Raw genomic sequence first — 11,880 nt, 5'->3', positions numbered from 1 at the left:
ATCAACACACGACCTCGGCGATGTCTTACGATATTAAAATCATTAATGTCTTGTTTAAAGCATAATGGGGTTATCCCTCGGGGGGCACTCTAAACATCAGCATGGAACCGGCGCTCTTCAATCATTTGGCATATGCATATCACGATACATTCCTTAGAACATTAAAACATAATGAGAGATGGCTTTTTAGCCTCAGACAATCTTAATTCTTGATGCTTTGTAGTGAATTCAACTTTCTCAATTTCCTAACTTCATTCGAAACATCTTGGCTTTCACAAATAACTAACTTGCATGCGATGCACCCACCGCTGATTTAAAGTATGGTCAGTACCAGTGCCTGGCCTGTTGAAACAAAGCAAAGTCGGAACGATGACAACATTCGCCACAGCCATTTGGACCATCTGGGATCCAACTTCCATACAAGATACGTTTGAATAACTCTTCCGCTTGTTTGTCGTGTACCCGTACCCCTCCATGCGCCTCTTGGCTTCACGTTAATGGAAGATTTCATGGGATCCTTACCTTCACGCAGAGCTCATCACTATTCAACGACCATAATACACGAAAATAAGGTCAAGTAATAATGAGATTGTTTATATAGGATACTACTGAGATTTCATAGCGATGGGTGGCTGTAGGTAGGAAGCCACGCAGGACGTCTAAGTTACAGCTGACCCGTGAAACTTTTTAAGATATTTTCCGTTCTCGATGAGCAAAACAACGAGCAAAGACGAAGATAAAACCATCACCTCTCAAGCAACAATCTGGGTGCTCAGTGCAACAGCGCTTTATTTCAGACCAGTCACGTTGATGGACAGGTAGGGCTTGGCAGTCGGGGGAGCGCCGGCCGACGCTCTCGTCCACTTGGGCACAAGATGCACGGGCACCTCCACCGACACCACGGCGCGGGTGGTGTCGTACTTGAACGCCAAATTGCTGTCCGTAACATCGTGGCCGTCCTGGTTCTTGAATGTGACATTCACCTCGGAGGGTTTCAAGGGCGCGCTGTCCTTGACAGTCCAGATGGCGAAGTAGTAGGTGTCGCCGATGGTGTCGAAAGCATTAAAGTTGTCCCACGGATGCGAGATGGTGATGGAGCGGCTTGTTTTGTTTTGGTAGTCCTAGGGGTTTCAAGGTTAGATCTTCCTGCAGTACGGCGCGGGAGGTTAAAACAAACCTGAGTGATGTGGACATCGCGGTATTTGTTGCCGGCTCCTTCATTGCTCGGGTGGTTGGGGTGGTCGCTAAACTGAGGGAGCCAGTCAGGAGCACTGTCGCGGCTGACGCCGTCGTCCAGGAACATGTTGTACTCCTGGAGTAAATGTCAGTCAAGTTTGCTTCTACGAGCATAGGGAAGAAGATGTACCGTGTGCTTTCTTCCTGGGTAGACGTGGATCGTGACGGGATTGTGCTCCTTTTCTTCGATGGACTGACGAACGTCAATCTGGGGGATAATGGCACCTGTGAAAGTATCAGCTTGGCTGTCACGACTGTCCATTGGGACAGACAAATTGCATACCTTCGCGGATGTATACGGGCGTCACGAAAGCCATCTGCTCCGGATCGTGAACGGCGTCGGGAATCCCGCAGCCGAAGCTGATGGTCGAGCCACCGGGCACAGACTTCTCCAGCTGTGCGGCATGCTTGAAGATTGGATCAAGTCCGAAGCCTTGCGCGTTCACACGCAAGTTGGACGGGTACCAGTGGTCGGTGCCAGGCAGGTAGACGTCACGGTTGTAGACCCCTGGGTTCAATACGGGGCACACCATGATGTTGTGGCCGAGGAGGTACTGGTTGTCGATGAACTCGTCATTGTCGTTGAAGAGGCTCGTGTCGTCGGGGTCGGTGATGAGCTTCACGCATGCGTTAGAACATAGATTACGGCTGGGGGAAAGGGGGTCCAGGGAGAACGTACCATTGCTCGTGCGATCGGAAGTCCGTGGATGAGGTTTGCGAACATGGCATCGTAGAGCACCTGCATCAAGGAGTACCGCAGCTGGACGTAGTACCGGCACAATGGCATGACCGATGCATACTGAGTTTGCAGGTTGCTAGGAATCAAGGAGCTGTATCTTGAGTCGCCCAAGGCATCGCCATACTTGAATGGTTCCTGGACCTTGCTTAGACGGAACTCAAATCATGAATTTGGAGCAGGAGGACTCACCTGGAATGCTTTCGAATCGAAGTGCTGGATATAGTGGTTGCGGTACCACGGCAGCAGAAAAGCGCCGGTATACCAACGGACAAGCAATTCGGGGTCACACCAGCGCGGTGCCGGAGGCTGGTTGTGCGGGTCAGGAGTAAAGCCTCCCATGTCCACGCCGGCGATGGTGAGACCACTGTATCCCAGGGCGAGAACCTGGGATACCGAGATTCTCCAAAAGTCCCAGGAACTGCCGTTGTCGCCGGTCCACAGGCCAGCAAAACGGTGCATACCGGTCTGGCTGCCGCGGCCGATGATGAAGTTGCGCTTGTTCTCGCGGCCCTTGAGCTTGTTCAGGCCGTGGTAGGTTGCCTTGTGAAGGTTGTATGAGTAGAGGGCCCAGAGCTCGATGGCCGTCTTCTGGTCGGGCTTCTTGTCTGACTGCTGGTTGATGGTGTCTTCGGACATGAGAAGTCTGGAGGGGAATCTGTGATTCTCGTTAGCTCTGAAGCGTGAAGTAGACTTCCACCAGCCCTCTTGATGGGCATGCAGAAACATTACACTTACCCCAACATGTCGCCATAACAATTTCCAGCCGCTGGCGTCGTCATATCCTGCCAAACAAACTCGAGGCCGTCGTCGAAGAGTTGTTGGTATTGTTTGCCCCAGGTTTCACGCGCAACGGCACGGTTGAGGTCCGGATAGTACCCCACCTAAGTACATATTCGTCAATTATCGAGATCACCGTAGCAGGAGCACGCTGTCTTACCGTTCCAAGTTGGCTGCCGTAGCTGACGCCTCCATGGAAAGGATATCCACTGTTGTAGTTTCCGGGTGGTTTGCCCTCCTCCAACTGCATGAAAACATAGTCATCTCTGTAGGGGGTCGCGCCGTTCGGGTCATCTGCGAACGTGATGCGGTCGTTCAAGTCGTTGGGATTCAGGTACGAAGGCGTGGCGTATCCTCCATCGTACCTCGTGCAACCATTGGCTGGGAAATCCGACGGCAGGCCTGACATGTATCTATTGTCGCCGACGAGAAGACTAGACATATTTCAGCACAAGTTCCAATGAATGCCAACGGTTAGGCTCACTTGGTTGCAGGATCTAGCTTCTTGCTCTGGTCCCAGAAGGCTCGCAAGGCGAAGTATTGGTCCGCATCCGACTCGCGCAAAGTCAAGATGGGCGTGATGTTGGTACAGCTCTTTACGCCAAGTTTCCTGAGATTGCTGAAAAAGCTCTTGACGTTCGGAAATCTGGCTGCGCTATGTGTAAAAGTGCGATAGCGATCCTGTGGGAGTCAGAATTACAGAGTATCTTTGAGATGGCTCAGACTCACCTGGAAGTCTACGTCAAGGTGCATTCCGTCAAGAGGGAAGCCCAAGTCATGATACCTGTTCGCGACGTTCATGACATCTGAGGTATTCTGGTAGCCGTAGCCTGGGCTGGTGAGCTATCCTGTTCATTTGACTGGGGTCAGGAATCCTTGAACTCACATCCTTGGTGGTGACCCAGAATAAAGCGCGGCTTGAGCTTAGGACGTCCCACAAGTGAGGTGTACTGCCTAAGAGCACGTGTTAGAAGAAGGCTGACCGACACTCTGAAGGACTTACCAAATCATTCTGGGCACGTCGTCCGCAGTCATCACGTAGGCATCAAAGGTGCCAAAGCGAGTCGCTACGCCAATGGTGCTGGCATTCTTCTTGCCAAGGTCGATTGCAACTTGGGAGTAGTTGTCGACCATTAGACCGGTCACGTTTCGAAATCCCGGGGTACCGTTCATCTCCAAGTAGAATGGAGTGGAGTGGTATCTGACCCATCAGTTTCGATCTAACCCGGTGTACCTGGGGATAACTTACAGGGGCTCCTTGGTGTCCAGAGGACCTTGACCATAGACTTTCTGGTAGTTGAAGTTGTCGTAGCCTAGTACTGTCAGCTACCGGTCGGCGGCTGAAGCGAACATGGATACGTACAGAAATAGTTCATGTAGGTGGGCTCCTTCAAGACGGTCCGTCCTCCCTGCTCGCCGAATCCGAGGTATTGAGCCGGGCCAGGCTTTTCAATATTGAGGACAACATTGTTGATTGCGCCAATGCCCTGTTGGCTCCCATCTTGGTGGCAAAACGTCTCAGTCGTTGTACGCCAGATGACGTGCTCCGTCGCTGTGGTTGTGATGCCGACATCAGTCAAGGTAGCGACGTCCGATGGGTCCAGTTTCCTGGTGGCCTACCCAACGTGAGCTTACAGACGTTAAAATAAGTGAAAGTTCACGTACGATGATACGGAACGGCTCCGCCAGAAAGTGAAGGCTTGTAACCTCGGTTCCCGCGGTATCCGCCTTGTTCTTGTATTCCTTGGACTACAATTTTGGTCAGCAGCGGTTCGCATGAGAAAGTGAGCGGGCAGGTTCCTTACTGTAAGAACCCAGTGGACGTCAGAGATCTTGTTAAAAGTCGTGTTCCAATTCCATTCATTCCCAGCTTCGACCGCATTCCATGCCAAAGATTCCCGGTACTCGACCTTGAGTTGATCTACAAGATCCGAAAACTTGTTCATCACAATCGTGCGCCTATATATCGACGTGTTAGTAGTACGGTATGGGCAGAAATGATGGCAAGCACTCACGAGTTGTCGTTTGGATAATCTTCGACCTTCGTGAACTTCGGGTTGTATCTGATTCTCCAAATCTGCGGCGTGACGAATTGAACCAGAGCCTGGGTGGGCTTGGTGCCGTCGTCGGCCGAAAGGGATACTTGAGCAGCATAGCGGAGGGGATTATTATCCTTAAGCTCTGAAGTGGAAGACTGCACGTTCAAGAGCTTGGTTGACTTCTCGAAGTTGGGGACGTCCTGGTTGTAGAAGACATCCGCCGGGATGAAGTTCAAAAGATCCTTTGGAGCAGACATGATGAGGACGATGAACCAGGTAACGAATAAGATGATCCTTGGTGATCTGGAGAGTGTAGGTGGAAGATTGCTCCATCTTAAGTATCGTGACGGAGCTCGACTTCTTCACACTCACACATCAACATGATACCTCTAGAGAAATTGAAGATGGCCGAGACTGGTCCGCCTTCGCCTTTGCCACGAGGGCGGTATGCTGCCGCGTGAGATTGACCGGGACTTGCAATGACTGGAACGTGAAGGATTCAGCGATCGTCGTGTCAACTATCGCAACAGCTGAGGCCGCATGCGAATGGAACTTTGCGGGGAATTTGCGCAATCATCGTTGTTGCCGTCGTGGCCATCGCTATTGCGGCCTCTGAGGCTACAAGAATCTTCTTTGCTACCATCATGTCTGCCATGATTCTCGATGTCGTTGTTATCGGCCTTGTTTCCTAAGCCGGATAACATCTAGATGGGTTCGGCCGAGGGCTCTGGGACGGGCCGCCACGAGCCGACGGTGGGACCACGTTGGTATTGGAACGGTCAATGTTGAGCCTCCCTCGTCGAAAGACTGTTGATATTTCTCCGTTCTTGGACTGTAGCAGATGTTGGGGTAATAAGACAGTCTTCAGCCCGTGGCTAGCTGAGCGTCCAAATAAGACAGACTTCAGGGTCGTGTCTAGCCATGGATGCCGGATCTACGGGGCTCGACCAAGAAGAGACTCGCTCAAACTCTATTGTCAAGATTATCCAGCATAACAGCCAGCGATTTTGCATTCAATTGTTCTAGTTACCGAACCACCATGAAACAGATAATTGTTAGGGGCCAGATGCTTTCAGCATGGTGGATGAATTTAGCAAGCTAGTCTACAGCCACGAGAGGCTAATCTTACAAATTGTAGCGGGTTGACGGTTGATGGCAAGACAAGGCGTTTTTTCGATACCCAGACGGGTGAAACCTGACTGCTAAGATATGGGAATTTGGGGTTTGAGTCCGACTTACTGAAACCCCATGGCATGACTATCGTCAAATTCATGATGCAAACAATGCCAAGATTTCCAGCCGCACTCACTTGGTTGAAAATCTTTGCTGATTGAAGGTTCGGTCCAGACTGACAGAAACCTAGACTGGAATGATGGGAACGCTCTAGCAAAATGCCGGAGACGGTTGCTTCCGCCTTCTCCACCCCCGAACTCCACCCTCCTTGAGAATGTTCGGGAAGCCACGCGGATTTCAAGTAGCTGAAGTGAGACACTGTCTTCATATCAGTTATGCCGTGGATTCTGTGTGCGGGGGGATGCCGCTTCAAGGCGAGAGCTGATCGTCCGCCCTGGGCTCAAGGACTTATATCAATATCTTCATACCTTGGAGAAGTGCTGGCACCATACCGAGGTTATTGTCGACTCATCTTGAGTATCTCATCTCAAGCCTTCAAGCCTACGACTGTCATATTTCTCTCTTTTGCTACTTCTTACATCTCCCAACCAGGTGGGAGTACTCAAGATGGGGTTCTGGAAGAGACTCATCGAGATCCTCGTCTTCTCCTCCGAGTTCAAGGGGCAAAGCAGAGTGACTTCTGATCTGCCCTCCCTCGGACGTGTTGGCCCGCAAAGTGACAACTTCCCAAAACCCGACGGCTCATGCAACACACCCGAGAATCGACAGTGCTGGACCACTGGGATCTCTAAAGCGGAAGGCTTCAATATTGAAACCGATTACGAGATAAAGACACCAGAGGGCGTCGTGCGAGAGGTTTTCGCTGCTTCCAATAGCTTTTGGGATCAACTGTGTTAACGATCAATAGTTTTACTTGGAAGTCACGAACACGACAATTGCCCCTGACGGATACAATGTTTCGCGTATGCTGTTCAACGGATCGTATCCCGGACCAACTCTTGAGGGCAACTGGGGCGATACTTTCAGTACGTCAGCACCGTGACCTGAATGCCATGATATATGGTAGATATTTGATGCGCGACGTACTCACTCTTGAATAGGAATCACTGTCAAGAACAACCTCACCAACTTCAACGGCACATCCATTCACTGGCACGGCATCAGGCAGTTGAACACCAACTGGATGGACGGTGTTTCAGGAGTGACTGAATGTCCCATTCCGGTGAGTGTATCTCTATATGTGCTTATGCTGGTTGCTAACAAGGGAAAGCCTGGTGAAAACTTCACATACGAGTGGAGAGCCCAGCAGTATGGCGTGTCTTGGTACCACAGTGAGTTTCCTATATCTTGACATCTGATAATTACTGACAAAAGAAGGTCACTTCAGTCTCCAATGTTCGTTCCAACCCTTGTTGCATATGTTGTTCCCTTAATGATAGTTGACAGATGCCGATGGACTGGTGGGAGCTCTAAAGATCAATGGGCCAACCAGTATGAATTACGATGAGGATCTTGGTCCCGTGTTGATCACCGATAACTTCCACAAGACCGCTTTTTCCCAGGTCCAGCTTGAATACTTAGGTAAGTTAACCCCTTGGTAAAACCATTGGATGAAGAAGTACGCCTGCTGATCAATAATAACAGGTCGCCCACCCTCACCAGACAGCATGTTGATGAACGGCAAAGGCAAATATCACTGCTGCTCGACGTGTCCCGGAGCACAGGAGAACTGTGTCGGCGGGTCGCAACGAGAGTCTTTTAACTTCACAGAGGACAGGACGTACAAGATGAGCCTCGTTAACACAGGAACATCGACTCACACAACCTTCTGGATTGACAACCATAATTTTACAGTCGTTGCAGCGGATTTCGTCCCCATCACCCCTTACCCTGCGTCAATCATCAACGTCGCCATTGGGCAGCGCTACGACATCATCATCAAGGCTAATGCTACGAAAACCGATACCAACGAGAAGGACTTTTGGATCCACGCACGAGACTGCTCACTTGGTGGTGCTCCTTCGAATCTCGGGATCATTCGATACGACCATACATCCACAAATATCCCTCACACTCCTCCCGTTGATGACAGACACGTATGTTACGGCTGTCTGGACGAAAAGGCAGAGGACCTAAAACCTATTGTCAAGAGAACTGTCGAGCATCCTGCCAATTCCGACTACAAAGAAAAATCATTCAAGGTGCATTTGGTGGGCTACCCCAATGCCGCAGACAATACCTCCGCCATGCACAAATGGGTACTCAAGGACTCGTCGTTCTATCTGGATTGGACTGAGCCGAGTCTTAGTCTAGTCAAGGTTGCTTTCGAAAAGAATTGGGACACGGCTCCATTTCCGACAGGCTATGAGCCTGTATTTCTAGACGACTACAAACATGGCGACTGGGTGTACTGGCTCATTGAGGGCAAATTTCAGGAATCTGTGGACAACTCCACGCACAACATCTACAAGAAACAAGCTCCGGTAGCTCACCCCATGCACATCCACGGGCACGACTTTGTCATTCTGGCACAAAGTACCAAAGAATTCAATGGTACGGTTGAAATTGACGAAAAGACATTCGATAATCCGGCGAGGCGCGATGTGGCCTTACTTCCAGTCGATGGGTATCTTCTCATTGCGTTCCAGAGTAAGTCAAGCACTCGCTTTAGTGGGGATTCGCACATCTGACTCCATATCTAGTCAATAACCCGGGAATTTGGCTCATGCACTGCCACGTAAGTCTAACAGTACCTGTCTTGTTTGCCAGATACTTACCTTGACAGATCGCCTGGCACGCCAGCGGTGGACTCGCGCTCCAGTTCATTGAATCGCCCAAAGAGATAGGGCCTGCATTCGCAAAGTCTGGTGTTGCCTCGAAGTTTTCCGAGCAGTGTACCAACTGGGCGGCGCACTACACTCTGTACAACAAGAACTTCCACGCCGAGCAGGATGACTCCGGTATCTAAACATGGTCTCCGAAACGACCAATCCAGTAAAGATTACCTGGCTAGGAAGATAAAATTTTCATGCGTCAGGGCACCCTTCTAGGATGGTAGGATAGGGAAAAAAGGGCATGATTTATTAGATAGCCATCAGTATCACAGCTGCAACACATTGTTGCCAAAGAAAAAGCTATATGTCAGATATGTGCCTTCTCGCCTTCGCTTAACCCGTTCGTCCCCGCCGCAATCCTTAGCAGCGTCTCTTCCGCCAGCTCAGTGGAACTTCCTACGCCTGAAAGCCGCCACTGTGCTCCGGTCTGGATCTCGAAAAACACCGCTGAGTACACCTTGAACGCCCTCGCTGGCTTACCACTCGTGAAAATCCTCCCGAACAATTTCCATCCCGATGGAACGGCGCCAAGGGGCTCTAGGAGGCCATCAATGTAAGGGTTGTAATCGACCGTCATTGTATGCCTCTCAGACCTGACGAAATGCTTCCTCTGGAAAGCACGGAAAGCACGGACATCTTTCATCATACCCTCCTCGTCTGGCAACTGCACTTTTCCGCCCAGAACAGCAGCAATATACCGGGCCTGTGCCTCGATAATTGGTTGGGCGGGTCCAGCTACCTCAACTTGTCCCATCACGAACAGGTTCCTTGATCGTGGCGGGACGATGCGCTTGTAGAGATCGACTTCCGGAGCTGGTTCTTCTTTGCTCTCGAGGACGCCTGGTGCGAGGTATGGATGATGAGCTATGCTGTAGCCAGTACACAGGATAATAACATCAGCGTCAAGGGCGGTGCCGTCGTCAAGCAGCAGGCCAGTCTCTGTAAAGGAGGTTACATCGGACCGATGCAGATTGAAGACTCCGGTATTCAGCTTTTCGGTGAAGTCGCTCCGTACGGTTGGGTTCTGCTCCATGATGTGATGGTCCGGTTGGAGGATCTCGGGTTGTTTGCCCAGCGCGTGGGTGATGATCTTGTTGTAGGCGAATGCCTGAACGCTGAAGGGTAGCCATGTTGCGCTTGATCGACCTGTAAAGAATGATTAGCAAACGTTGCTAGAAAGCGTGTCTTTGGACCACGAAGACTGACTGTTCCATGCTTCAACCGGCTTTCCCAGGAGGAATCGGGGCAACACCCATGCGCCACGCTTGTTCACCACATTGAGCTCCTTGGCAAGGGGTCCAATCTCGCACGCAACATCAACAGCCGTCGATCCGAGCCCAATGATCACGACCTTCCTCCCTTCAAATCGAGTCGGCGACCGGTAGTAGTGGCTATGCAACACCTCTCCCTTGAATGTGTCCCTGCCCTTGAAGTCGGGAATCCTGGGGTTGCTGCTGAGCCCACTCCCACAGATGAGAGCATCGAAAGTCAGAACTTCTTCCTTGCTGTCCTCAACCCTGGCATCACGGAATCGAACTTCCCACCCGCCCTCCTTAGTCGGCGCACATCCAACCACCCTCGTGTGGAACCGAACGTGCTTCTCCAAGTCAAAATGCGCCGCGTACTCGTTCATATACTGCAGATGCTTCTCATGAGAATAGTAAATTGGATACCGCGCCGGGTCGATTGGAAAATCACTAAAGCCAGTCGAATCGCGACACGAGTTGAGAATGACGCCGTTGTAAATCGAAGAGTGAGCGTCGGGACCGGGGTTCGGGTCGTGAAGCCACTGTCCGCCGATGGCGTGTGCGCGCTCGAAGCACTGCACCGAGAATCCCGCCGCGAGACACTCCTTGATGGCAACGAGACCGCTGGGGCCTAAACGGACCGAGTCAGTACTCATCGTCATGTGATGGATATTAGAAGCTTACCTGCGCCGACAATCGCGATGTGCTTACTCTGTGACGACATTTTGTGTTGCGAGCAGAGGGCAGCAGGATCACAGGAACAAAAATGAGAAAATTCCGACGAAAGGATCCTATGAGTTTTATAGAGAAGAATCCAGAGAGAAAACCCGCCGAACCCGCCGAACTTGGACTTCCAGCAAATACGCCTCCCTTGACCAAAGTTCCTCCTTTTTGCACCGAAGCACGAAGTACCGTTCTTGGAAATGATGCCTGCTGGATGGGGGTGTTTAAGTGCTGACGGGCGCCACCACGTCCAATCTCAACCCCTGTACTTCGTGGGAAATGGGCGGCGCCCACTATCCGCGGGAATGAGGTGGTCAGCAGAAGGAGAGCAAGCTTTCCGAGAAGAGGAATCCTTTGACAACGATGCGTCGTACGATTGGAGGTTTGCAATTGTCTGGCTTGTCGGATCGGTCTTCCAAGTCCTTTTCGGCATGTATTTTCCGTGGCAGGATGTTTCGAGTAGGTGCTCTGGTTGAATAATGGACGCTCACTGAAGTGACGAGGCATGTAAGATCAGCGTGAGCGATTACAGACTTGACAGAAAATACCGGGATGATTTGACGTGTCATCTGTCTGCCGTAGGAGGGCATGGTTACTTTCGGAGCTCAACGGAGGACGGAGACCGGAAATAGACCCACTTCCGGGCCGGCGAAACGGAGCTGGGCCGGCGATGACCGGAATCTTCTACGGGAGCCAGTTCACTATTTGAAGTGCTGCTTCGGGCCGCTGAATCACTAGTGGCCCTGTGAAAATAGTTTGTTGAGCGAGTCTCAACTGCCATGTTCTACAAGACTTCGCGAATTAACAGGAAATTCCAGATACAAGGTCAAGGCCTAGATGCAACCGATTCGTTCACTGACGCAGCTCACTATCAACTCGAGCCGCAGCCGGACGATACCAAGCAGGAGGCCAATCTAAGAGCTCCTCACGCATGCCCCCAAACTCGACCGGCGGAACATGATCCAGTCATGACCGTCGTAACCGAGCCTCCCCATATTCCCGGAACTGCTTCACCCATCTACATTAGCCACATGCAGCCCGCGCCTCAGACAGCCGCCGATCCCCGTGCTTCACAGGAAACCCCCCCGGTCGGCTCCCAGCTTCCGGGCATTTGCCCCGCCGCGCCTCCGAAGAACATCACCGGAATGTTC

The 11,880-nt window shown here is 51.4% G+C and overlaps 2 protein-coding genes across 2 annotated transcripts; one reads left to right on the top strand and one right to left on the bottom strand.

Annotated features, from left to right (window-relative positions):
* Window positions 1–6,531: 6,531 nt before the first annotated feature.
* Window positions 6,532–8,893, top strand: gedJ (Dihydrogeodin oxidase; the record flags this gene model as incomplete). Its single annotated transcript, XM_036645662.1, has 9 exons — window positions 6,532–6,771; window positions 6,833–6,950; window positions 7,026–7,147; window positions 7,196–7,256; window positions 7,303–7,320; window positions 7,372–7,506; window positions 7,570–8,574; window positions 8,628–8,662; window positions 8,711–8,893. The coding sequence occupies 9 exons, from the start codon at window positions 6,532–6,534 to the stop codon at window positions 8,891–8,893; spliced, it is 1,917 nt and encodes a 638-aa protein (XP_036490103.1).
* A 173-nt stretch (window positions 8,894–9,066) lies between these two features.
* Fmo5 (Dimethylaniline monooxygenase [N-oxide-forming] 5) lies at window positions 9,067–10,730 on the bottom strand (the record flags this gene model as incomplete). Its single annotated transcript, XM_036645661.1, has 3 exons — window positions 9,067–9,905; window positions 9,966–10,637; window positions 10,691–10,730. 3 exons carry the CDS (start codon window positions 10,728–10,730, stop codon window positions 9,067–9,069), a joined length of 1,551 nt encoding a protein of 516 aa, XP_036490104.1.
* Between the last annotated feature and the right edge of the window lie 1,150 nt (window positions 10,731–11,880).

The sequence above is a fragment of the Colletotrichum siamense genome (assembly GCF_013390195.1).
Source record: "Colletotrichum siamense strain Cg363 chromosome Unknown KSG_Cg363_contig09, whole genome shotgun sequence".
In the NCBI taxonomy this organism is placed as follows: Eukaryota; Fungi; Ascomycota; class Sordariomycetes; order Glomerellales; family Glomerellaceae; genus Colletotrichum; species Colletotrichum siamense.
The sequence above is the reverse complement of the archived record's forward strand: the minus strand, read 5'-3'. Positions and strand labels throughout refer to the sequence as shown.